General features: G+C 47.0%; 1 protein-coding gene across 6 annotated transcripts in view; it reads left to right on the top strand.

Moving 5' to 3' along the window:
• NTRK3 (neurotrophic receptor tyrosine kinase 3) overlaps window positions 1–27,939 on the top strand; it is a 386,176-nt gene that overhangs the window by 139,103 nt on the left and 219,134 nt on the right. For all 6 annotated transcript variants that reach the window (XR_012895725.1, XM_075897044.1, XM_075897046.1 and 3 more), the window contains exons 6-11: window positions 85–227; window positions 797–938; window positions 4,595–4,891; window positions 14,741–14,764; window positions 16,067–16,137; window positions 17,964–18,066. Coding sequence is in view for 5 of the 6 variants with exons in the window: in XM_075897044.1 (XP_075753159.1) it covers window positions 85–227; window positions 797–938; window positions 4,595–4,891; window positions 14,741–14,764; window positions 16,067–16,137; window positions 17,964–18,066 (780 nt within the window). In the remaining variant the exon portion in view is untranslated. The remainder of the gene's footprint in view (window positions 1–84; window positions 228–796; window positions 939–4,594; window positions 4,892–14,740; window positions 14,765–16,066; window positions 16,138–17,963; window positions 18,067–27,939) is intronic.

The raw sequence follows: 27,939 nt of genomic DNA, 5'->3' as shown, positions 1-27,939 counted from the left end.
TGGTGGGGGGCAGAACCCAAGTGCCCGTTCTGTGTCTTGGTGGTCAGGGTGCCCCCTAAGTGTCCTCTTGTTTGACTCCCTTAGATCTGCCTGAGATCAGCGTCAGCCACAATAACTTGACGGTGCGGGAAGGCGAGAACGCGGTGATTACCTGCAATGGCTCAGGGTCGCCACTGCCTGATGTAGACTGGACGGTTGCAGATCTGCACTCCATCAATACGCATCAGGTAGGAGGCCAAGGGGCTTGGGTGGCCAGGCACTTACTGTCCTTGCCGAGGTCCATCGCCATGGTGTGAACACACTTCACAGCAACCGAAGTGCTGGCCATGGGGATTTTCTGGGTCTTCACTTCTTTTGTTTTGCATTGTAATGGGGCCGGATGAGTCATCACCCCGGGAGAGAAGTGAAATCAGTGACTGTTTTAAATGGGTTGTATAGTCCACCCCAGCATCAGATTAGGAACCCTAGGGAATAGGAAGTATTAGCGGGTGGAGTGCAGATATTGAATCCAAGGCTCTTCCTTTGGGCGGATAGTTTACCACCTTTCGAGCTCCCTTGATTGCATGTTAGCCCATCTCCATTAGCTGGGGTTATATCTCCTTGCCTGGATGCATTGTGATGCTCACAGTGCCGTGCCTGTGGTGAGCCATGAAATGAAGTTTTGCATGGCCATGGTTGTTAGAGATCAGGGCATTTTATACAGGAGTTGGGATCCTCTGGGCCTGGGAGGTGGGTGGACAGGCATCATTTGCTGAGTTTTTCCTTATTGTTTGTTTTTTGTGTGGGGGAATTTCAGACGAACCTCAACTGGACCAATGTTCATGCCATCAATCTGACCCTGGTGAATGTCACCAGTGAGGATAACGGGTTCCTCTTGACGTGTATTGCTGAGAACGTGGTGGGAATGACCAATGCCAGCGTGCTGCTCACAGTCTACTGTAAGTAGAGGCAGGGAGACACTGGATAGATATAGGCTGGTGGGAGGTTGTACATTAGGGATGTAACAGTGTAGTCGATTAACCAATTAACTGATAAGCAAAAGCATATAGGTTAATGCTATAGACTACATGCATTCCCCCCTTTGCTAGTAAATTTTTTAGCAGGCTGGCCAGCAGCTACACCTGCTATGGCTTTGCATTTAAAGTGTATTAGGAACCAGGCGGGCAGGCACCCCAGCTCAGTTGTGGCTCGTGCCAGGTTCGGGAGCTCCACATCCTCCATGGACAGAGTCTGCTGCCACCCTGCACTGCTGCCTCTGTATCAGCGTGGGGCACCAGGCAGGATCTGGTCTTTGTGGTTTTTAAATTGGCTCACCTCGTGGACCGGCTCCTGCTTGCCACCCCGTGCTGCTGCCTCTAATACAGAGGCAGAAACATGGAGTATTAGGGGGCTCCTCAGGAGTGGGGCTGGAAGCGCACTGGCTGCTGGTCTCATCCCCAGGGACTATAGAATAGTGGAGTAACTGATAAGAATTCATGAGGTTCGTCAACTATTTAATTAACCGATATTTAACATCCCTGTTGTACAAGGGAACTTACTGAAAGTGTCTCCCCTGGGCAATTGTGGGGCACCAAGCTAAAACACACCTGTCTTGATTTACTGCCGTTGAGGGTGAGAACACGGAGTCAGAGTTGCTGCAGGAGACTGGCTGGAACCCGTCATAGGGCTACGTGTAAGAGGAAATATGCACAGCTTTCATTGTGGGCCAGTTACCTTGTCCTCCAGCTTCTCTCCATTTGAGCATGGCTGCAGAAATGGGCCTACTCCCGGTGAGTGTGCCAGTCACACCCTTTCACACGCACACGTGCTGGAACGAAGGGTGTGTGTGTGGGGAGGGAGGTGCTGCAGCTCTGGCTCCATGTTGCAGAGTGCTGTGGTGTCCCGAGTGAGGGCAACCAAAGCATGCAGAGACAAAATGCTTTGCTGTCCCTCATTGAGGTAGGCAAGCAAGCAGGGAAACCTGAGAACCGGCTGTCTGGGGCGGGGCGGGGTGGGGAGGAGGGAAGGGGCCCTTTAAGCACAGACCTCAGCCTCAGGCAGCAGCCACACAAAGTAACTCCTGACCTGATGCCCTACCGGACCTGATTCCGGCCGGCCTTAAATGCGATTCAGTGTCCACTCACTGTGGACGCACTATTTCAAAATAGCGAAATGTTATTCTGAAATGCATTTTGTATATAGACACTTTATTTCGAAATATCTTATTTCGAAATAAGTATTTCGAAATAATGTTGTAGTGTAGACGTACCCTTGGTTAACAAGGGATTGCATGGGTCAGGATTAAGGTGCATCGGCAGAGTTGTGAGGGGGGAATCTTGCATGGCCCCTCCCAGCTCCACCTTTCTCATGTTTTTCCACCTTGGCATGTTTTTCCTCAGCATCAAATGTTGAGCATCTTTAGAAAAACCAGAGAGGAAAGCCAATGTATCGTCCCGGCGAAATATTAGTTCTTATATGATTATTCGATAGCTCCTGGAGGCGGGACCAGCAGCCAGTGTGCTCCCAGACCCACTCCAGAGGAGCCCCCTGCTATCCTTCAGTGTCACAGTGGCTAAGGTACCTGCCTTGAGAGCCAGATGTTGAGGGATCGAGCCCTGCCCTCAACCAATGTGGACCTGGTACGCTTAGGATGTAGGACAGATGAGAGGGAGCCCAGAATGTATCAGAGGCAGCTTCCCATGCAGACTGGATCCTGCCTGGTGCCCTGTGCTGCTGCCTCTGTAGCAGCATGGGGTGGCAGCACCCCCTGTCCGTGGGGGGCCCAAACTCCCTGTGGACAGAGGCTGTGCCAGCATCCCACAGACCAGGCTCCCCTCCCCCGGTGCTGCTGCCTCTGATGGGGGTGGGGAGGACAGGCGGCTCCCCCCAAGCACTGGCTCCTGCCTACTCCCCCTCCCCCACTGCTTCTGTGGGAGGCAGCAGGTGTGGGGCAGGTGGCTCTGCGAAGCCAGCACACAAGGAGAGCCAGCTTAAAAGCCGGTTCCCCCATGTGTATCTTTCCTTATGCTGATAGAGAGGCAGCAGCATGGGAGGAGGGGGAGAAGCGACTCACATGAGCTGATATGTGTAGGGAGCTGGCTTGAAAACAGCTTAAAAACCAGCTTCCCACCTGTACCAGCTCCCAGTCTCCCTTCCCCCATATAAAGACAGCAAGAGGCAGGGATGAGTGTAGTTGATAAGATTAACCGATAAGCTAGTGGCTTATCAGTTAATTGTGTATTCGACTACACATTGACATTCCTAGTTAAGAGGCCTTTTAGGAGTGGGTACCATGCATATGTATTAAATGGAGGTGAACTCTCAGCTTTACCCTGCTACACTTTCTCTAATTGTAGCATTCCTGGAGGATACTCAATGAATCGGAGCTTCCCCAGGGAAGTTCAAGGAATTGAAGCCCCAAAGGACGTGCAGCCATTCTGAAGCCTGGAGGGATATTTGCTTGAATGGCTGAGAATTCCTAAACTACTGAATGTGACCAGAGAGCCCCAACTGGCACCTTTTAGACATGTGTATAATTAACAATGTACTAGGAAAGCCTGCTTAACATGAGCAGGCTGTTCCACTGACATTGGGTGGGGAGGGAGTACAACACTATGTATGTCAGGTGGACAGTTACAAACTTAATTTTGGCTGGTCTGCAGGGTCCAAATCCAAGATCTGATCTCAGAGCCTTTTCCCCAGACGTATGGAGCTGGCAGCGCTCACTGTGCAGCTTTTGTAGCGGCTGGAGTGGCTCAGCGGTGCCCCTTGACGTTGGTGCTCTGCATGACCCCATTCCGTCCTCCACCCCAGAGAAAAGGCAGCTGTGAGCAGGGCTATTTAGGAATTAAATGGGGTGGGGGGAGAGGAAAGTAGCTGGAAAGTCAGGGATTCCAGAAGACAACTCCAGTGCTGTAGGGAAAGCCATTTTTAATTTCTTTGATGTATCTATTATTCCAGGCAGGGTAGAGCCTGGTTATTTGTTCCTTTACTGGGGATTTTGGCTGTGGAGACAGAAAGTCCCTCTGTCCTGAATAGCTTGTTACACGCCGCTAGAATGAATGAGAACAACCCTCAGATACATGTTGGGAAGCGCTTTGCCTCAGTGCGAGTGCTATGAAATGCTGTGAGAGCAGCTCCTGTCTGAGACAAGCTTAGCTGATTCTTAAATAACAGCAGGTTGTCTCCTGCCACCCAAACAAGGCTTGGTTCCTTTGGGCCAGGCTCCATTCCAGCTCCCTGAGTAAGGCTGCTGCTCAGGGGCGGCCCGTCCAAATAGGCGGTCGCCTAGGGCGCCAAGTTAAATGGGGCACCAAATGGTGGCACAATATCATTGAGGGGTTTGGAGGTGGGGGCGCCGATTGCATGGTTTGCCTAGGGCGCCAGTTGCTGGCAGCTAGTCTAGGGCCACCCCTGCTGCTGCTTACAGACTGCACGGATCCTAGTTCATATGGCAGTTCAGCCGTGGGAGGGGTAGTTCTGCTAGCTGTTTGAGTGCACGCTGGTGGCTGGCTGCCTACAGGGAAATGAAGTATTCATCATCGCCTGGAATAAGAGAGTTTGCTTGGGTTGTGTGGTGAGTCCCACAAGTTTGCACTGTGTTTCTCTCGGCCAGATCCCCCGCGCATCCTGAGCCTGGAGGAGCCAGAGCTGCGCCTGGAGCACTGCATTGAGTTTGTGGTGCATGGGAACCCAGCACCCAGCCTCCACTGGCTGCATAACGGCCAGGTCCTTAGGGAGACAGAGATCATCCGCATGGAGTTCTACCAGCAGGGCGAAGTGTCTGAGGGTTGTCTGCTCTTCAACAAGCCTACTCACTACAACAACGGCAACTACACCCTCGTGGCCACCAACCCGCTGGGTACCGCCAACCAGACCATCAAAGGGCATTTCCTCGAGACGCCCTTTCCAGGTGAGAGAGTCAGCCCTTGTGTTTCTCTAGGGCCTTGCATCTTGGAGCACTTAGCAGACTGCTATAGAAGCCATGCACAAGGTTCATTGCACCTACCGTTAAAAATACAGCCCCCTCTTGTGCACAATGTCGTGACTTTTTAACAGCATGGAGCAACATTGCACATGAATCTAGACATGGGTGTGAAAAAGGGTTGTGTATCCTGGTGAAACCTCAGTGGGATTTTAGGGAGGCAGGAGGTCATTATACAGACTGGCCTTGAAATAGGAGCTAACATACCTCTTGGTGCAAAGAGGTGGCCATGAAATTTTACTGGCGTTGAGTGGTCGTGGTCTTTTTATCAAGTCTGTCTTGAAAGATGGTAGCTAGAACAACATGCCATACTGGGGCACTTGGGTCCGATCAACCATGCACAGATCACACATGACCCTACTAGCTTAGAGGAATGCCCAAACAATATAATACAATGGCAGGAGACCCCCCATTTTCAGTTACATTTTGACTGAAAAGAAAATGACGGGATTTTGACTTTCATTCTGCAATGTTTCTGGTGGTCTTTGCTCAATGACTTGTCTGTCAGAGATGGGTTAGGGCATGCAGTGTATCTTGTGTTATCTCTGACGCCCCTTAACGAGGCCTCTCACTCATTTGGCACCGAACAGTCTTTTTTGGCATACTACGGAGGTAGTGGTGGTGTGTGGAGGAAAACCCTTTCAAAGGACTCGGTGAGATCATTTTACTTCTATCAAGTGGCTATGATGTCGGTGGAATGCTACCTATTTTAATTGAAAAAAAAATCTTTCCATTTTGGTGCAACTGCACTCCCTCCGTTCCCCCCCCCCCCCCCCCACAAACCCCTCCTAGGTCCTTTGCATCAACTGTTTGTTAGGCATTCTCAGGAGATGGCTTGAAATTCCTCACTGTGTCACAAGATGATGTGTGTGGTGAATATGTAGAAGGAAAAATGAAGCAGGGGAAGCTCTAGGAATAGGGGTGAAATCGAGAGGGTTGTCATGGCTGGGCTGCCTAGAAAGGGTGGGAAGGTTCTTGCACTGCCTTCTGCTTTTGCCGCACCAGATCAGGCATCATAGAGTTAGCAGAATGGCACGTGCTGTGGGTAGGAGAAATGCCACGAGAAAATGACAGCTCCATGTTGGCTCCTGCAGCCCCTAGAAAACCGAGCCAAATAGAGCACTTGCTATCCACAGAGCAATACCGACGGCATTTTTCATTTATTATTTATATCAGACCGTCTATGGGCACAGAACTTTCCTGAAGATCAAATACAGCAACTGGAAACCAAAATCCCTGCTTTGAAGAAGTGACCAATCTAAAGACAAGAACAGAAACAGAAGGCAGTGGGGAAAATATATTCAAGCTTCAAGGATGATAATCTGTCTAGCTCCTTAATCTATGTAGGCTTTCTGTCATCTGGGAGGAAGGGCACAGAGGTTGGAGTAGGGAAATAGGGGTTGTGTTCTCGCCTTTGTCGCTTCCCATTTCTGTGATTCAGGTTCGCTGTCTGTAGAATGTAAATAATAACACTTTGTTTCTGAAGCATCTGCAATGTGCTTGGTGGGTGCTAGGCATTTTCCAAAGGTAACCGGAAGCAGGTCTGCTGCTCCAAATTGCTGATGCTAAAAATTCATTCACTCTGGCCACAGTGTTGAAAAAATAAGCTAATGTTTGTAAATTTTTTGAAATCCTTATATAGAAAGTGCTGGAAAAGGATAGATAGATAGATAGATAGATAGATAGATAGATAGATAGATAGATAGATAGATAGATAGATATAAAAACTAAAGGTTCCCCACTTTTTTCACCTGCCACTACATCCATATTTTTCCTTTCACGATCCCGTGTCATTGTGGCAGTTCCCCCTCCAATGATGTAATCAGTGCCTGATTTATTTTTCTTGAAGTTCACTGACCCACACATTGCTAAAATTGATATTATCATTCAGTGCATCTGAAATGCATAGTCTTGCATTAAAAAGTTGGTTCCTCTAGAACAGTGTTTTTCAACCTTTTTTTTATAAAATACCCCTTTAAAAAAATTATAAGTACCCCCTTTTTATATATATCAAAACATAAGTACCCCCAGTACCTACAGTTTTCAGACACACAATTTTTTTTCTACCATTGCAACACATTTGTTTAAACAACTTAATTGTAGCCAGGCGGGCGATGACATTTTTGGGTGTAAAAAGTACAAAAATAATAAAGTGCTGTAAAACTTAAAACAAAAATTCAGTTTTCTCCAAGTTTCAGGTGTGTTGATGTACCCCCCAGACTTCTCTCAAGTATCCCTAAGGGTACTCGTATGACTGGTTGAGAAACACTGCTCTAGGAGATGTCAGGAGCTGCATATTCAATAAACCTCATTACTGCCTCTAGTTTTCTGGGGAGGTTTTTGCTGCAGGAGCAGAATTTTTTAAAATGAAAGTTTAGTCTCATAGAGTCATACACTTTAAGGCCAGAAGGGACCATTGTGATCATCTAGTCCAGGGGTGGGCAAGATACGGCCTGTGGTCCATGGCCTGTCCTTACAGCATGGAGCAGCGCTGCTCAAAGTGTTTGGCTACTTCCTGTGGCGCTCTGTGCCTTTCTTCTCATGCTGCCCTTTCCCCAGCAAAATCTCTCAGCTTCTATTGGCCATAAACCAGCCAATGGGAGCTGAGAGATTTTGCTGGGGGAGGGAACAGTGCAGCACAATTTCTCAGCTCCCATTAGTCAGTTCCTGGCAAATAGAAGTTGAGAGATTTTGCTGGGGGCAGGGGTAAAACGTGAAGCCTCCCCTCACAGTGCTTAGAGCTACATGGAACAGCCAGATGCTTTGAGAGGTCAGGGGCTGCTGACAGGCAGGGAAGCCTGCCTGAGAATGCTGCTGGCTGGGAGCTGCTTAGTTGTGCGCCTCTCAACCAGAACCTGCCTCTGGACCCCACTCCTTCCCACACCCAACTCCCTCCCAGATTCAGTACCCCTTCCTATACCCCTCCCCCCAAGCCAGAAACAGAGGCAGCAAGGAGAGGAGAGTGGGAGCTGGTGTCCATAAGGAGCTGGCTTAAAAGCTGGTTCCCTACAAGCACTAGATCCACCTGTTCCCCACCCCCATGCTGCTGCAGAGCCAGCAGTGTGGAGGGTAAGTGGGGCAGGTGGGAGCCAATACCAGCATGTGCAGCTTTCAAGCGGCCTCCCTGAATGTGCTGGCTCTGCTGACCTGCCTGCCAACCCCCACCCCGCCCCCGCACACTGCCTCCTAGAGAGAAAGGGGGGGAGGTGCAGGCAAGAGTTGGTACTGGGGGAAGCCAACTTAAAAACCCTTTCTCCCCAGCACTAGTTCCGCAGTGATGCCTGCCCCTGCCTTTCACTGCTGCCTCTATTAGAGGCAGCAGCATGGGGCTGGGGAGAGGTTGAGTAGGGGAGGCTGCTGCGAAGCAGCTTCTGTTTGCAGCTGGCCTGGGCTAAGTATGTTAACTAGCGATTAATTTACTAGTCGAGTAACCGATAGAATTTCCATTGGCTACTTGACTAATCGATAGGCACTTCCATGTTCCACCTTTGAAATATACAAGAGCCTCAGCGGGGGCTCTTGTGCATTTCAAAGTTGGAACGCCACATGGAGCCCAGGGCCAGCGGGAAGTCAGAGTCCTGTGCTGGCCCAGGCTCCATGCTGTGCTTCCTCTTTGAAATGCCCAAGAACCCCACTGGGGACTCTTGTACATTTCAAAGCTGGCATGCTACCCAGAGCCATGGGTCAGCTAGGGTGTCTCCAAGCTGCACAGGAGGGTAGTGAAGCACTGGAATAGGTTACCTAGGGAGGTGGTGGAGTCTCCATCACTAGAGGTGTTTAAGTCTTGGCTTGACAAAGCCCTGGCTGGGTTGATTTAATTGGGATTGGTCCTGCCTTGGGCAGGGGGCTGGACTTGATGGCCTTCTAAGATCTCTTCCAGCTCTATGATTCTATGAAATGCTGCACGGAGCCCGGGTTCAGCTGAGGAATCCCCAGCTGACCCTGGGCTCCACATAGCACTTCCGCTTTGAAATGCCGTGGCAGCGTTTCAAAGGGGCAGCACTGCACGGAACCTGGGATCAGCTGTGTGGCGCTATCCCTTAGAAACAGTGCCGGGGACTCCGGGCTCTGTGAGGCACTGCTGCTTTGAAGTGCCCCCTCTTTTGGCCCCCTCTTGCTGCCTTTATCTGATAGAGGCAGCAAAGGAGGGAAGCGACTAGTCGACTATCCTGTGGACTATCTGATAAGCATTTGCTTATCAGGTAGTCGACTAGTCAACTAGTCCTTGACTTCCCTAGCCTGGGCTACCACAGACAGAGGCTGCTCCATTACAGCAGCCCCTGTCCGCGGAGGGTTTGAGCTCCCCGCAGACAGGGGTGGCTGGCTCCCCTTGCAGACTGGCTCCCGCCTACCACCCTGCCTTGCTGCTTCTGATACAGAGGCTGCAGCAGGGAGCAGGGCAGTAGGGGGCTCCCTGGAAGTGTGGTTGGAGTGCACTGGCTTCCAGCCTTGCCCCCGAGGGCTATCAAATAGCTGTGTAACTGATACAATTTCATGTGGTTACATGACTATTCAGTTACACGATCTCTAACATCCCTAGCAGACACTTGGGAAAAGAATTCTCAGTCATGACTCAGAGTGCTCCCCCTCTATTATCCCATCTCTGGCAATTGGAGACACTTGCTAATAGTTGTGAAGAGACCCATATGTCATTGTGGACAGTCTCACTGCAACGCCCCTCCATAAAGCTATTAAGATCAGTCTTAAAACAAGTTAGGTTTTTTGCCCTCTTCCCCCTTCCCTTGGAAGTCTGTTCCAGAACCTTGCTCCTCTGATGGTTAGAAACTTTTATGTCATTTAAGGCTAAACTTATGTATGGTTAGTTTATATTCATCTGTTGTTTTGCCAGCATCGTCCCTTAACTTAAATAACTCCTCTCCCTCTGTGGTGTTTTTCTCTCTGATATATTTACAGACAGCAATCATTATCTCCCCTATTTTCCATTTTGTTGGGCTAAACAAGCCAAACGCCTGAAGTCTTATGTCTTAAGGTAGGGTCTCCACTGCTCTGATCATGCTGGTAGCCCTTCTCTGCATCTGTTCCAGTTTAAATTATTTTTTCTTGAACATGGGAGACCAGACTTGCACACAGTGTTCCAGATGAAGTCTCTCCAGTGCTTTGTATAATGCTAATAACATTTTCCTATCTGGAAATACCATGCCTGATGCATCCTAAGATTGCAGTTAATCTTTTCATGGCCGTAGTCAGTGGTGGCTCGTGGTCATCCTCTAATTGATCAGTGCACCCTGGTCTTTCTCCTCCTCTGTCACTTTCAACTGGTACATCTCCACCAAAATTACATCAACACTTCTTCTCAGTCCTGAAGGACACTTTGCAGTATTCAATTTCATCCCATTTCTATCCAGCATTCAAAGTCATCTAAATCTTCTTGTACGATGATCTGGTCGTCCCCCATATTGGCAATATCTCCCTACTTCGGGTCAGATTTTATTGGTACACTCCCACTTTTTGCGTCATTTTCATTAACGAAAATGTTAAATAAGTTTGGTCCCAAGACTGACCCCTGAGAAACTTAACTAGGAACCTCCCTCTGTCATCTCCTTTTTAACCAGTTTCTGATCCACCTTCTGATTCTCATACTAATCTCTATCCATTTAACTAATAATTTGGAACTGTATCAAATGCTTTACTGAAATCCAGGTAGATTAGTTCTACTGCATGTCCTTTGTCTAGACAATTGGTTATCTTCCCAAAGAGATTAGATTGGTCTGGGATGATCTACCTTTTGTAAAGCCAATGTTGTGTTTTATCCCAATTACTGTTGACCTCTATGTCCTTAACTACTCTCTCTTTCATAATTTGTTCTAAGACCTTGCATACAGTTGAGGTCAAACTAATGGTCCTGTAGTTTCCCAGATAGATTTCTTTTCATTTTTTAAATACGGGTACTATATTTGCAATTCTCCAGTCATAAGGTATGACCCTCGAGTTGACAGATTCATTAAAAATCCTTGCAATTTCATGGACCAGTTCCTGTAATATGAGATTATGTGGGGCCTCCCCCAGTTTGGTCCCATTTTTAAGTTCATCCATGTTTGAGTTTGGCTTCCATCTCAGATGTGGTAATTTCTGCTTCCATATCCTAGTTCCATTCGTCACCCTGACACTACCCTCAAGCGCCTCATTATCCTTATTAAAAACGGAGGCAAACGAGTTGTTTAGATGTTGAGCCATACCTTTGTTATCTTTAATCTGCATTCCACCGTCAGTGCTTAGCGCTTGTTTTCCTTGTTTTCTTTCTTTTTTAAAAATGTGGATAAAGAACCTTTTACTGCTGGTTTTCATTTCCTTTTTAAGTTCCAACTTTGCTTGGCTTGTGGCAGGTCTCACTTTTCCCCTACACTTTCTGATGTTCACGAGGTAACTTTCCTTGTTGTCCATCACTTCTGCCATTCCTTGTAGGCTTTCTCTTAATAACTTGATTGAAATGTATGTTCATCCAGTTTGGTGTTCTACCCTTCCCTACATTTTTCCCCCCTTGCTCAAAGTAATTCCAAGCTTCTTCCACATTCCGATCCTTGAGTTCTTTAGTTTCCCTAACTTATTCTCTTAACTTTTTCAAGTGTTCCCTTTTGAATCAAGGACCCTAGCTTCAGACCTATTTTTGTTTACATTTCCATTTAGTTTAAAGTGAATTAATTCATGATCACTCAAATCAAGGTTGTCCTCTACAACCAGGAGTCCTCCGAGGTCCTTGCTACTTACCAATGCTAAATGTAAGATAGCAGTGGTCACTTCTAGGTTCTATGACTGTTTGGTGAAGAAATCTGTCACCTCTCCCATCCAGGAATATCTGGGTCCTACCATTTATGCATGTGTCCTCCAATATATATCTGAGAAATGAAAGTCTTTCATAATCACACTAGTCCCAGTAGCTTTTATTTCATTAAACATATTAGCAGTGTCTCTCCATATCCAAATCAGATCCCAGGTGTCCATAGCAGACACAAGCACAGTCCTGGTGGAACCTTTGTTACCTTTCTTCTCCAAATAGATTTTGACTGAAACAGATTCAGTTTTATCCATTCCATCACTTCTAATTTCTTTACAATCTACGCTATCATTACTGTACAGTGCCACAACGCCATTATTTATTTATTTCCTGAAGAGCACATATCCTTCTATGCCTGTATTGCATTCCTGGCTATTATTTCACTATGTTTCTGTTCAGCTTAAAATATCTACTTTCACTTCCTGAAGCTGTAGTTCTAGTTCCTCCATTTTGTTACTCAGGTTCCTTGCATCGGTGTACAGACAGACACCTTATTTGTTTCTGTCTGGCATTGGTTGGTTTTCTCGCTGGATTAGGTACAGTCATTTTACTGCCAGCGTACCTGACTGTTACTGTCAGTGGTCTGGCATTGTCTTCCTTCTTCTTGTTCATTTTCCTGCTTTCTTGTTAATTTCTTCATTGCTCTTTTAATTAAGTTTCCTCCCTTTCAGTATTAGAATCAGATTACAAGAGCTGCCAACCTCCATCCCACGACTCAATAGCTGAACATCCCAAGCTCTCCTTATAGCACCATTGTCTGAGCCATCTGTTGATCATCATAATCTTGTTTTGATCATGGTGTTCTACTAGATCATGAATCTACCATCAGAATTCTCTGGTCCTGCATGCATTTGCAAATCACAAGGTTTTCCCTTCATTCGCCTCTCTCCTTCCCTCCATCACCTGCTCAAATCCCCTTTGAAATTCCACCACAATTTCTAGCTGCCGCTCCAAGCTTTGGATCGTTTCTTTGATCAGATGTGTCAAATCACACTTCATACAAATGAAGCACCTTTCAGGTACCTTCTCCAGGATAATGCACATCCCCCTGCTTCCACATCCAGTCATCTTCATAATCTTTTCCATTCTTTGGGTCACTACTACAGCTGCCTCTGCAGCTGTCATAGTCTTCCCTCCTAAGCTCCTGTGAAAGAACCCAGAACGCCCCAGGCGGAAAACTCCTCTGTTTTTGGCTCTGTTTGCTGACTCCTGCGTTGCTGTCTCTGGAAAATTTCCAGCCCCCCTCAAATAAAAAAGTGTAGTGGCTTGCCTGGGAGTCAAGAACTACTGATCTAATCCATCACAGCCCAATAACTGAATCCCTGTGAACCAAACTTCAGTTCATTGGGGGCTGTACATATGACCCTGGGACTATATTTAATTCCCTTCCAAGCCTCTGCCATGGTTTTATAGCATTATCCCAGGCATCCTTTGCTGGCAGAGCTGTGTAAAATCCTGTTAGTATCAGGGTCAATTTCTTATGTTGGCGTGTACATTGAAAGCTGATGATGTTCTTGTGCTATGTAAACTGATTGTCACTGAGAGCTTTATAGACGTTGTCACCTGGGACCCTGGCAAGTAGTTTTCTTTGGAAGGAGCTTCAGTGAACACCCTGAGCTGGTCAAGTTGCTGAGGTGGATGACTGACAGGGCCAGCTTTTCAGGGTGGTGCAACTGTAGTGCAGCATCTTTTTCCCCACCAGCCACACACCTCTGTCCTCCTGAGCCCATTTGCTTCCAGCCCTCACTTCACCACAGCGCTGCCACTGCAGCTTGCTCCTAACTTGTGTTGCCCATCCTCCAGGCACTGGAGACATGAGGTTTCCATTTATACCTTATGAATGCACTCGAATCCCAACCTGCAGTGCCCCTCCATTTCAGGTCAAGCTCCCTCACAACTGTTCCACGGCACCCCAAATCCTGGCCTACCACACACTGAGGTTATTTTGACCCATGACTGCCAATGGGCCAACAATTGGGAAGTTTTGTTCTCTTGCCCTTCCTTCCCAGAATCCCGCCCAGCTCTGCCGTGTGGCTCCAAACAGAGAAATCTCATAAAAGTAGCTATGTCAGTTATGGGCAACCAGTGGCCCTTGGGCCACACATGGCCCATTGGGGTTCAATGTGTGGCCCACAAGTCATTTTGTTTATCATTGCTCATGCACAGCATTGACAGATTCCACTGGTTTCTGTCCAGTTAGTTCTTTTCCTACCAGTATTACTAAAGTGACATGCACATAAAGCGAGGGCATATGCAATGAATTGCCTGCAGATTGCACGCAACATTGATTGAGAGCCATGGGCTCTGCATCCAGTTGAAGCACTACAACAGTTTAGTTGACACACCCCACACATTCTAGGTACGCAAGTGCAATTAGAAAACCACCTCATCCCGAGAAACTGTCTTGGTTACGACAACTTTGCAGCACATTGGTATGAAGGAGGTCTACTCTTGTGGCCCATCACTGAGTATAGTCTTCCTAGGAGGGTTTTCCCTCTTCTCCCTTTGCAGTCAGTGAGCTGGCACTAGCTAGGGGCTAGCTTGTTCTGAGGCCAGGCTACACCAAAGGGGAAGTCCAAATCAAGATATGCAACTCTAGCTACGTTAATGATGTAGCTGGAGTGGATGCATCTTAATTCAAGTTTTCCTGATGTCCCCACAGTGGGAGCCCAATGGGAGCAAATGCTTCCATTGTCTTCCCTTACTCCTCACAGGAGGAGGAGTACTGGCCACTGATGTGGGCACCCTTTGAGTTCGATTTAGCAGGTTTTTACTAGACCTCCTAAATCAAGCTTCAGAAGATTGATCGCGGCACTGTCGATCTTCCGCTTAGTGAAGGTGTGGCCTGAGAGATATGCCCTTGAACCTCCCTGGGCTGGTTGGGATGATGAGGGAGTGTGGTTGAGAAGTATTTGGATGGGAGGGGCTGCCATCCCTTTATCATGCTGTTAATTGTGTTGCTTCTCTCTTTGTCCTTTTCACAGGGGGTACAGATAACTTTGTGTCAAGTAAGTGCCTTCTGGCTTTTTGCTTTGTTACTTTTTTCACTCCTGAATCCAAGTACCTTGCAGATGGCGTTTGGGGGCATCTAATGCTCTAGTGATAGATAGGAGGGCTTGTTAGGGAAGGTGATGGGAAGCAAGACACATATTTTTGCCTCTGCGAGAGCCCTAGTGTACTAAAGAAGGCTTTTATGCGCTGCAGTCTGTAGATCTTGGATGGATCTATTCCTGCTTAGTGGGGTCCTGAAGTAGGATCCATACCAATGGAGAGGGAGGCATATGTTGTGCTGGTAGCACAGGGGTTGGGGGAAGAGCTGGGAAGCATGACAGAGGCATACATGTGTTCAGTGTGTCTTCTAATAATTCATATAGTGGTTGTAGGTTTGGGGTGCCACTGATAGGCGGTGGAATAGATGCCTTGTCCACTGAAATGAAAGAAAAAGCAATCTTCAGAGCCAGTGTTTAGGGGGCTTATGTGGTTCTGGGGCCTGGGGAAGTAATATAGAACCTCTCTGCTTGAGATTCCTGATTTAAGTTAGGTACAGGTTGGTAGTGCCCCAAAGAAGTTGTCATTGCCCCTATGAAATGAGCAAATGGGTCTCAATCCCCTTCTTAGAAGAACAATCGTCCATAACCCAAGCACTAGTTTGGCCTCCTTATTGGGGCAGTCTGAGGACAAGCCAAAGCACTGACTGTGTCCTGGATATATATACCCCTTCCCTTTTCATTCTAGTAGGGACTCTTCCAAGTTAGTTCAGCCCCATGGAACAGGTGGGTAGGGTAAGTGCTGCACCTGATCTATGGCTGGGAGACTTCTGTCTCCTGGGTTTTCAATCACCAAGATTCATATGCATTTAATTTTAAAAATCATGCAAGCCATTGTTGGTTTTAATTTGGCAGGATTCAGTCTTGCAGCAATCTGCATTCCAGGGCGGCTGGAACCACTAGCTTTCCTCTGGTGCTGGGAGGCATGTGGGTGGATGAAGTGTACTCACCCACAGAACACTTGGGATCAGACAGTGTCTAATTAGCTGGGTTGGAGAGGCACTGTGTCCGATTAGTAACTGGGCTCTGCTTCCTCACTGCTGAGTTACAATGGATCCTAGAGATCTTAAATAGAAAAGACCTATTAAGTCATTCAAGCCCAATGAGACTTGAATTAAAAGTCTTGGAAATAGAAGGCAAGAGACCTGATTCCCTGGGCTAGCTAGTACTATATAGTGTGGCATCACAAGATTGACGTGTTCTGGTGCCAGGTGGGAGGGGGGACACAAATCAAATATTTATTCTTTGCTCTTCTGGTTCCAGTTGGTGACTATGAAGTGAGTCCCACCCCACCTATTACTGTGACCCACAAACCAGAGGAAGATACGTTTGGGGTGAGTCCTGTCTTCTTTCGTACAGGGGAAGCATTTTCTATTGATTTCTTCTGTTGCTGGTGGATAGCCGGTATGCTGATTGCACCATCATTATGTCTATACTCAGATATTTGTTTGTAAGTAAAACCCTCCCTTTGCAATTCATGATGGCCAAACTTCAGAAGGTTCAATGGTTTAGGATGAATAAGCAGAGATACTATGAACCATGTGAGCTCTTGAGTTTGCAAAACTGGGTTGGGAATCTCTTGAAGACAGAGTCTCAAGCAAGGTATTTCCTGCAGGGTCAGAAATAATGGGAGTCTGAAAAAGTGACAAATAAACCAATTAATTGAGTTGTTTCATGCTAGAATAGAACATTTAGGAGCATGGATTTAGCTTGGGTTTATTTTCATCACTACCGATGCAACCATCCCTACTTTACCCTTCCTGCTGCACTTGCTAATGTCATTCTAGGATTTCATGAAAATGGCTGAAATAAGTGAACGGTTTGCCAATTCATTTTACTGGATTTGCAAGACCTCAAAATTTCACTTTTCACAGGATCCAGACTGAGAAAGGGAAACAAATGTGAGTAGTAGTGCTAGGGAAATAATTAAGATTTCACACAATTGCCCTCATTTTGTGAAAGTTTTTGTGACTCTTGAAAACCAGAAAACATTTAAACAAGACAAACCCTTGTTCATTTCCAAAAGGTTTGATCCAGCTGTAACTCACAGAGAATTGACCTTCATAGAATGGGGCCTTACTAGTGAACAGCACCAAGTGTAGAAAAAATAAATGCAGAATATATACAGGAGAACAAAAATAATACTTGTTAAAATGTGACATTTTAAAAATAAAACCATACGTATATAGAAGACGGGGAAAAGCATCAAGCGATGAAAGGAAGCATGTCTCTGTGCTAAGTGCTGTATTTTTTGTTGTTGTTACTGAACACATCACTGTCAGCGGAACACAGGTCCAAATGCAGTAAGGAGTCCTGGAAGGCAGTAAGCCTAATTGTCCAAATGCAAATGACAGAAACCCTGAAAGGAAGCTGTTTAGAGCAACACAATTAAAGGATCTTGGGTAAAGATTTTCAGAAATAAATATTAATAAATATAAAAAGGAGCTTTGGGTTGTAAGCCCTTGTGGGCAGGGATGATCTCACTTCTGTATCTCTATAGTGCTGGGCAGAAGGGGGTCCCTGTGTCAATGGGGGGATTTTGGGGACTACCATAGTATAAATATTTAGCATTACTACTAATGAAGTCTCTTCAGGGGCTTCAGAAGAAGAGTTTTACCACCTTCTGTCTCTTGTGTTTTCTGTTCCCTTATTTTTGCTTCTGAGGGTTGTTTGCACAGTGACAGGATTGATAATGTGAAAGAATCCTTCTTCTACTGCATGTCACCTATCTCAAGCTAGTATCTTCTTGTGGTTGTGCAGCCACAAAGTTGGTTAAGATGTGTCAAAATGGAGATTATGAAGGGTCAAAAAACCAGGGCATTAAGGAACAGTAAGAAGCGAAGATTTCATGCAGAGGTACTTGATGAGTAAAGAGCGAGGGTTCAGAGAGATGGGAAATGTGATATTGGAGCAGAATTGTATCTGTATAGAAATGATTCTTGTTTTTCCAGTAGCAATAAGAGGCTCTTCTAGTTTCAAAATTGCATTAAAGACATTTTTATTCAGATGTATCCCCCGCCACAGCAGGCATGCATGGTGGTGTCGAGAATGTAATTGTATGGAAGGAGTGATTGAGATAGGAGACTTCTACAATTCAAGTCTGAACTGGTTTTGATATCCTATGTTCCTCTAAGCTAACTTTCAGATTTGCCCCTTGCAGGTGTCCATAGCAGTGGGGCTTGCAGCTTTTGCGTGTGTCCTCTTGGTGGTGCTCTTTATTATGATCAACAAATATGGTCGCCGGTCCAAGTTTGGGATGAAAGGTACGTGTATCTGTATTTCTCCAGCAAGAGGCACTTGGAAGGAATGCCAGGCCCTAATGTCACATTATGAAACATATTGTGTTTTATTTCCACAAAAGGTGTCTGGCAGTACCAGAGCCCTTTCCAGTACTAGTACCTCCTCTATTCATTGTGTGGGCCTAGAGAGCAACAGAGACTTTGTTTTTGGTTGTTCTGGGCTGCAGATGTTCCTGCTATTGGGAATAAGTGTATGTGGTGGGGAGTTGTGGGGGGACTTTGGATCCTGCTCTCTATGGCAATGTACAGGAGTTGTTGCACACTGACGAGTGAATGCCTTTGTGCTGTGTTGGTCCCAAGATATCAGAGAGACAAGCTGGCAGGGGTCACATCTTTTATTGGACCACTTTCTGTTGGTGAAAGGGAAGAGCTTTTGAGCTCACACAGCGCTCTGTTTCAGATCGGGGGAATGTACTCGAAAACTTATCGCTCACTAAAAGATCTTACCTCACCCTCTTTGCCTGTCTCACAAGTCTCAAGGGAAATGCTGTTTGGCTGCACTGTGTTAGGAAGGGTTGGGCACATGGGAGCGGGAGATAGAAATACATGAAATTGTATTTCTATCTCCTTGGTGTATTGGCTAATTCCTGATGGAAAAGCAGGCGAGTGGATTGTGAGTTGGTTTGTGAAGGATGAAAATACGGTGTTGTGAATCTGTGGGGTGCTTGTGAAGAGCAAGTGATGTTTCAGCAGGTTGCGAGGGGTTTTCCTGCTGCTTCCCCATTGGAATGTTTCATTTGTTTTCTCCGCCGCGTCGTGGCTATCCTCCTGGGAACTGTTTCAGGCAGGCTAGGTGGTGCTTAGCCAATGAGAAGACAGTGATGTTTGCCATATGGAGCCATTCTTTCTGTTCTCCCCAGCAACATAGTTGCTTCTCTTCAGGATAACGGGGCTCGTGCCAAGAGAAACTGAATCATTGAGCACCGTCTGTTTTTCATGATTTGCCGTGTGTTTATCTCCAGCCTTGGCACGTTGGTGGTGCACAGAAGAGCCTAGTGGGACAGGTTTATAACATAACAAAGTAGTTGCCAGCCTCCATCCCTGTTAATACAGGCATTGTACAGCCAAACACGTGGTCTGTCGTTAACACAATCCTTTTCAAAGGCTTCCGAGGGGCAGCTGATTTTCCCGTCCAGGCTGGGGCCCACCTTTGAGGAGCAGGGTGAAATTTATTGGGGGCATGGCTTGTGCTTGTCCAGAGTTCTGACATTTCCGGAGTATATCCAGGTGGACTGTGGCTGGTGTTTCCCCTGTGGGGCCTGTGGAGATGGAGGACAGGACTTTAATTAAACAGCAGAACTACTGCAGCAACTTAGCAATATTTAACCCATATGTCCATGTATGGGAGAAATCTGTTAGGATGTACAGACTAGTGGAGGTAGAATGGGGGTGCAAGTCATGATTTCTGTGTTTTTATTTCCCTCTCTTCCACTGAGTCAGTTTGTGACCTCACACAAATAATTGGCTTAACCAGGCATTCTGTTTGAGCTTCCCTGTTTGTAAAGTGGAGATGCAGTTTACCAACTTCATACGGGGGGAATATTGAAGAGTCATAGGAAAAATGTTTCAATGATCTAGCATCTGCTGCTGATAGTGCAAAATGTTATCTGTAAAAGAAAAGAATAAATATGCTCCCACACATGAAACACAGATGAATGTGAATATCATTTGGGTAACTCACCTCTGTAGATGGATGGGCAGATGTGTATTCGCATGGACACTAAAGGGTTCTGTTAACTGAATGTGAATCTTGAATGGGATTTGAATTCCCAGAAGCCTGAGATGTTCTGTGGTAAAATTCCCTTTTGGCATGTGCTGTATTTAGATAGCACAAGCTTTTATCAAGAAAAACCTGGGTTTTCTTTCATTAAGTTGATGTGCTAAGTGAGAGCCCCTTTTGTTATTCTAATAATAAATTGTAGCTATAAATGTCCCCATGTAGATTTAGTTTTTTAGGAGTTTTAATGGTAAGGCTTTTAGAAAGACAGACTCTGCAGTGTTTAAATGTGTTTTAAAATACAGAGAGATGTCTCATGGGACTTCATCTTGTTTCACTGATTATGCTGCTAATCTCAGCTATGGATGTTAAGAAATGTGTAATTTGTTAATCATGTAGTCAACAAAAGTTTTGTCGACTACACAATTAATTGATAAGGGTTAGCAGTGAAAGTATGCAGTTCTGGCTCGCGCCGGGTCCCAGCAACTACCCCAGCTGCGGCTCTGCACTAGAAGCCCTTTAACAGTCGGCATGTGGTAAGGATGTTAAATTGCAGTTATCTGATAAATCATGTAGTCGATACAACTTGTATCGACTACATGATTAGTCGATAAGGACTCTGGATTTTAAATGTAGTAAGAGCCACCGGACACTTACTACATTTAAAAGAGAGAGGCGCAGCATCCCAGACCAGAGTGAACCAGAACTGCTTGGTCCCAGTTCGTGCTGAGTCCAGCAACCCCTGTTTGTGGCAGCCAGCCCTGTCTGCCGGAAAAGAGGTTGCTCCTGTTTCCTGATAGTGGCCATTGCCAGGTGCCTCAAATGGAATGAACAGAACAGGTCATCAAGTGATTCATCTCCTGCCATCCATTCCTAGCTTCTGGCATCCCCGCCCATCCTGGCTAATAGCCATTGATGGACCTATTCTCCATGAACTTATTTACTTAAACACCTGGCCTGCACAACATCCTCTGTCAAGGAGTTCCACAGGTTGACTGTGTGTTGTGTGGAAAAACACTTCCTTTGATTTGTTTTATATCTACTGCTTATTGATTTTATTTGATGACCCCTCGCTCTAATCTAGTTTGCCAAACCACTCTTCTTTATTTATTCATATCTCCTGAAATCTCACTTCTAGACATTAACTCTGGCAAAGATATTTACAGCCACAGTGTTGTGCTAGAGAACAGTGTTGGGGGGGGTACACAGAGGGGCACTGGCCACGTGACCGCTTCCCATGTGACTCCTCCCACGCCATCCTTAGCTTGCTTCTTCCTGACCTGCCTTCTCTGGGTGTGTCTACACTGCATTCCTCTTTCGAGAGAGGAATGCAAATGCAGCTGAGCAAACTTGCAAATGAAGTGCAGATTTGAATTTCCTGCACTTTAGTTGCATAATCGAGTCTGGGAGCTATTTCGAAATGCCCTATTTCGAAAAAAGAAACGCTATCTAGATGCGGTTATTTAGAAAGAAAACCCTTCGTTCAAAATTACCCTTACTCCTTATAAAATGAGATTTAAGGGTAACTTCGAAAGAAGGGTTTTCTTTCAAAATAACCATGTCTAGACAGCGTATTTCGAAATAGTGCCTGGATGCGATTATGCAAATGTAGCGTAGGAAATTTTGCAATTTCGCTCAGCTGCATTTGCATTCCTCTCTCAAAAGAGGAATGCAGTGTAAACACACCCTCCCACTCCACCCCATCCCCCAAGTCCTTGCTCTTCCCCCTTCCTGACTCTTCCTTCCCCTGCTCCAGCCCCACTCTTCCCCTGCTCCACTTCTTCTCCCAAACCCCCTCCCCTGAGTGACACAGCCTGAGGGACTGTCAGGGTGCTTGGTGCTGACAGCAGGGGTTGCCGTCCCCCGTCCCCAGTGGCCCCAGCCCACTCTGCTCCTCCAGCTCCCAGCTGCATCACTCCGCTTCCCACTGCCAGTGAATGTGGGGGTGGTTCCGCCCCTTTCTCCTAGACCAGTCGTCTTGGATGGTTAAGAGCAGCCGTACCAGGCCCGGCACTTTGGAGGGCTCTGTGGGCCTGATCTGAGGACAGCCCATCATTCCCTATGTAATGGACCAGGCCGGGTCTGGGCACCCCTGAGGGGGTCAGCTCAGGGTGAATTTCTCAACACCAGGGCTACTTACAGCTCTTGACTGGAAACCTTTCACATACAGGCCACAAACCAGTCACACCGAGCACTTCAGTTGCCAATCTGGCCAGCAGGAAGCCTCACAAGCGAAACCCCTCAGACACCCCAGCTTTTCCTGTGCCACAATCAAACCCAGACCTCACACACAGGTGAGAGGTTATAAAACCCGATCTCACCAACTCCAAACAGATCCTCTCGGTCCCAAAGAACTATCCACAGTCCCAGGCCAATTTGCACTTTAGATCTTACCCGCAAGAGCACGCTGGGCCAATCCTTTAGAATCTAAAATGTAAACATTTATTAATAAAAGAAAGAAAAGGTTGAGCGCAAGATTGTCAAGGAGAATACATTACATACATCAATCACCTAGTGCTTGATGCAGGCTATTAGCAGAGATGTTACAAACTGCCAGCTTAAAAGTCTCTGGTGTACATCCTGTATCAGGACGGGTCAGCAAATCCTTCTTGGCTCTCTGTCCCTAGCAAGGATGCATCTGAAATCAGAAGCAGGATTAAAGACAAAGATGGAGTCACCCTCATGGCACTTTTATATTCCTAGTGCCTCCCAAACTGGAGCTGGTCCCATGATCAAGTGACTTGTCTGTGTTTCACATGCAAGTAGCCATGAGGCACTGGCTGGTTTGCAGACTCCCAGCTACATTCCTCATGTGTGTATTGTCCACTGTCCATGAAGCAGTGCTAGTTAGCACAGCTATTCACTGAACAATCCTTCCTCACAACAGGCGGTCCAGACCCATTGCTCCCTCCCAGACAGAACTTTTAAAATAGAAGAACAGAGCCCATATCCATAACTCCACATACAAACATCATACAAGTACATGAGTACCACGCATAGAATCAGCAGAGCATAAGCTTTCATTTGACACCCCACATGATCCATTTTGTACAGAACGTGGGACAAACCCCACCCGTGGGTGCAACAGTGATCGGTCTGCTAACGTTAAAATCCAATAATGTGACACCCTGATTCAGGAGCAGTTTGCTGCTGGCTGACGCACCGCCACTTGCTATTGAAATCCCTGCTTGGCAGGCTTATAGGAGCAGGTTTTTTTTCCTGTTCTTTTTGTTCTAGCTGCTGAATGCTGCGTGCTCAAGGAACCCAGAATGCCTTGTGGGGGCCCTGTGAGCCTATCCTCCTCCCCCTCTACGCTGTTCTTCCCAGCAGGCTGAGTAGGGAGGTCAGTGCCTAGTAAATAAGGGGGGAGGTGGGGCACAGCTGGCATGGAGGTGAGGAGTGACTCATAGCAGAGTGTGCAGGCAGATGGCTGTTTGCATTCTGAGGCAGTGAGGCCAGAGAACGAGAGCCTTCCAGATCCCCCATCCTTGGCTTTGAACACATGGGCAGAAACCACAGGAATGGAGCAGAGCAATCCCTGCTTAGGGATTTCCAGGCCAATCGGTATGGATTTGGGTCCTGTCTGGGAGCCTCCGTCAGAGCCTCTGCTTCTCTTCTCTCTGTTTCGCACGTATCCCAGGGCCCAGCAGTCCTGGTGATAGTCTTGGGAATGTCCCAGAGAGCGCCTCGCAAACATGCTCTCTAGCGACCCCCTCTGGCAGGTTGTGAAAGTGGCCGTGACAGGCTGCAGAACAAGCAGCATCTGGTCTGCCTCACTGAAGAGGTCAACACAAGAAAGTATATGTGGATTGGTGATCTCACAGGGGATGCTATATCCCGGGGCGGGGCATCGGTTTTGGGTCGGGGGCCACTGACCCCATAGAAAAGTCAGTCGGGGGCCACACACTAGTAAGAAGTAAAGTGAGAAGCCCCTGAGTGAGAAGGAGAAAGACACTCCCCGCACTCCCCTTGCACACCAGAGCCTAGGGGGGCTCAGGATAGTAGATTTTGTGTGCTACAGCCCTGCGAGTGTATGGCAGGGGGTCTGGAGTGCCAGCGCAGGCTCCCCAATGCTAAGCCTTGGGGGCTGGATCTAGGCAACCTGGGGGCCGTATCCGGCCCCCGGGCCTGAGGTTCCCCACCCCGGCTGTATCCACTCCCAGGCTAACCTCCTTCATGCTGTCCATTCTGGCTGTGAGAGCCGAGAACAGCTCTGCTTTAGGTCTCTACAGCAGAATCCCAGCAAAGCCATGACTCAGGTGATGGTCCAGCTATTGATCTGTACAGTAACAACGGTGCAAAATACTTGCTCTGCCAGTTGAATGATAGCAGGGCTGGCATTGAGGTGGCTTCACAGGCCCTATGTTTTATAATGCACCATCATGTTCCCTGTTTGTTGTTGTTCTGGAGAGCTTTTGGAGTTTGGCTGTGTGCCATCCTCATTGACTTTCTCCACTTGATCTGGATCGGTCGCCTCATTAATATTGGATCAGAGTTGCAATCCTGCCTTTTGGGTCTCCTTGTAGATTTGCCTCCATGCAAGGAGTGGAGAAGAATGTGGCTTGACAGGCTATCAGCGACTGCTGGGGCAGAGGAATGTGAAAACTCAGGGTAAGGGGAGATAAAATGGGAAACAAAGGTCTCTTTGTGTACCTTAGGGTTAGCTGCAGAAGGGAGAGACATTAGAGAAAGAACAGCCAGGCAAAACACATACATAAACAGAAAATACTTAAGACACAGACGTAGTGTGCAGTAATTGCTGATGTCTAATCTGTACTTTTGTACACAACTGCGTGAATTAATTTTTAACTAAGGAGGGACAGTGATTAGTGGCTAGAACAAGGGACCTGGGAATCATAGTCCCTGGTTTCTATTCCAAGTGCAGGAAGGAGAGTGGGTCGAGCAGGCAAACTTGCAGTCTGAACTCCTGGATTCTCCTCTTGTTCCCAGTCTTCCAGTGACTCACCTAGGATGCATCTATCTACACAGCAGGGCTTAACTTGAAATAAGCTATGCACATTCAGCTATGTCAATTGTGTAGCTTATTTCGAAATTGGGAGCGTCTACACAGCACTTATTTTGAAATAGAGCACTCTTCCTCTGACTTCTCTTACTCCTCGTACAATGAGGGTTACAGGAGTCGGAGTAAGAAGTCCTCCAACTTGACAGTATTTTGACATTATTTCTAAATAACTGCCTGCTGCGTAGACACGGACTAAGTTTTTTCAAAATAATGCTAGATTATGCAATAAAGTGTTGCTGTGTAGACATACCCGTAAGGATCTTGGACTAGCTCTCCTGCCTTTTGCCTCAGTTTCCTTACGTGTAGACTAAGGATGGAATTCTTTACATTTCACTTGAATAGCACGCTTCTTCCTGGAAATCAACAAACCCAAATCCTCCCAGTCAAGTATAGTCCAAATAAATATTAGGAAATGAAGTTTAATTTAATAAAGTTATAGAAAAGTCCCGAGGCTTCCGAGATATTCAGACACATTGGTGAGCATGGTCATGGAAGTACTTAGGCAGGTAGACTACAAGTCTTGCTCATTCTAGCCCTAACGCTTGGCTTGCTGGTGCTTCTTTGTGTACGTTTTCTGTTCCAACCCTAAACTTTTTGGGACGAAGATCTTGTGCTCACACTTATTTGTATTGTGTACTATTGGCACTAGAGAAAGAATACACAATAATGTATGTTTGTAAAAGAACCACGGTACGGTTGAGCGAAAGAGGACAGAGCAGACCAGAAACAAATGTACTTAATTAGCAAATGTGCTGAAGCACCTAGCAGCCCAGTCAGAGGCCGGGGCCTCATTGTGCTATGTGCTGCCCAAACACAGAACAACATGGCTTGTCTTGCATAGCTGAACTTGTTTTCTGGGCTCAGTTATAAACTAGGCTTTAGTCCCCAAATCAGGTTCCTCATGTAGGACCACGGTAAGGAATGACAGACGGCCAAAACCGTGGGCGGTAGGTGAATCCCGCCTTTGGGGCAGCTAGCCTGGCTCCCCATCTGTTCTACTGGAGGCCCTCCCTGCCACCCACTGGAGCCTTCAGTGCTTCCCTCAGCTCTGGAGGAGTCCCTTGTCCTCTCCAGCACCAGGCCAAGCTGCTGAGCTGAGGCCCTGCTGCCTACCCCTGAGTGCCTGAGCCAAGCGGCTGCATTGTCCCCCTGAGCACCAGGATGAGCCTCTGGCCCGCCTAACACTGAGCCCTCCCTCCCCCGCTCCAGCACTGGGCTTCTGGCTCCCTGCACTGGGCCAAACCTCTGGCCTGCCCCCCTTGGCCAGCCCCAGTGACACCCTGGGCCATCCCTGGCCGCTGGTGGACCCACATGGTCACTGGCTGGAGCTGAGCTCCAGCCAGCTTCAGATAGAGGGAAAGGGGGGGTGAGATCACAAAGTGGAACATGGGTGGGGGATGACTCAGCCTGCCCTGGCCTGTAAGAACTTGTCGCTGCGGCCCAAACATAGCATCACCTGCTGAAATCCCATTGCCCTTTACATTGTCTGATGCCAGTGAAACAGAAAAGGGGAGTGGGAAATGAAGGAGAAAAGAATAGTAAATAAAAGGCTCCTTATGCTTTCCATAACGCTATAAGCATCACACCGTTCAGTTCATTTGGTATTTACTCCAATAGCCCTCATCAGAGCGCTGGTGCTGCTGATGTGCATGTGTATGTCAAAAGTACTTGCAGAGCTGTTCCATTGTAATTTAGCATTAGTTAATAGCTACTTAAAGTAAAGTGGTTCCCTATTTGATTATGATTGGAGGTTATTAACATTTTTTCCATAAACAGATGGTAACTGTCCTCTGTATCCATTGCAAAGCAATGCCACGGTTCTGATTTCAAGTGGACTAGTTCCTACAAAGAGAGCTTGGCTGCATGCTTTGGATTTTTGTTTGTGTTTTGTTTTTTGTTTCCCTCCTTAACATTGTAATTATCTCTGTAGCTTAAAGGGAAAAAATGTTTAAGTGACACAACCTGCCTTTCCAATGAGACTTAATCCTGACCTCCATTGACTTGCCCATGTCTGAGTATAATTACATGGTTGGTTGGTTTTTTTTTCTCTCCTTGAAGCTGTACAGGAAGCAAAAGAAATTTGCAGTTAAGAGCATCAGGAAAGTCACTGCTGATTGCCCCAAACGGAATCAGTATCCTACACCCTTCTATTTTATCCTACCAGACTTGTTCATGTTACAGGGATGGTTCCCTCCCAAAGTGCCATACAGGGTGTCTATGCAAGAGGAGCAACTATCCATAGGAAGCAGCATCAGGACACAAAAATGGTTGTGAATAGATCCATGGTGAACGTCAAGTAGAACAAAAATTAGTAAAAGTTTCTGCTGTTTCCTTTGGGTGCAGTCCTGTAGTCTGCTGAGCACTTGTTCTGAGGTGTACGATCCTTCGATTCCTGTGGAAGCTGGTGGGGGCTAGAGGCACTCAGCACCCTGCAAGGTCAAGACCTTTCCTTGGTGGTATCTTATATTTGTTTTAAAAGCCTCTAGGTTTCCTTTGTGCTCTCAACATTACTTAGTTTACCTGCCTTGAAAATGGGGATATCGATTGAAAGGGCATGTGGTCTCACTGGAGCCTCCTTCTGTAAGTGCCTTCTGTGTCTTCTGCTAAAGTGCCATTTTATTTTGTTCTCTGATTTCAACATCTTGAAATCCTCTGCTCCATCTGCAGGCACCTTCCTTTCCATTAATAGTGCAAACCAGAGCCACAGCAGCAACAGTCAAACAAAACACCTCCACGCATGTCTTGGCGAAACTCAAAAGAAAGCACTTCACTGCCTCCAGCAGCAATCTCCAGAGAAGGGGTGGGGAACCTTTTTTGGGCTGGGGGCCACTGACCAACAGAAAAGTCAGTCAGGGGCTGCACATAAGTGAGAAGCAAAGAAAAAAAAAAGACAAACCCTCACTGCTGTGGCCCCTGACTGAGGAGAAAGACATTCCACATTCCCTTCGCACACCAGAGCCTACGGGAGCCCAGGCTAGTACATTTTGTTTGCTCCAGCTCTGTGGTGGGGCAGTGGAGGGGCTGGAGTGCCAGCACAGACTCCCCAATGCTGAGAGGAAGCCCCTAGCCTCAGGGGCTGGATCCAGGCAAGCTGGGG

The sequence above is a fragment of the Pelodiscus sinensis genome, chromosome 14 (assembly GCF_049634645.1).
Source record: "Pelodiscus sinensis isolate JC-2024 chromosome 14, ASM4963464v1, whole genome shotgun sequence".
NCBI lineage: Eukaryota > Metazoa > Chordata > Testudines > Trionychidae > Pelodiscus > Pelodiscus sinensis.
The sequence above is the reverse complement of the archived record's forward strand: the minus strand, read 5'-3'. Positions and strand labels throughout refer to the sequence as shown.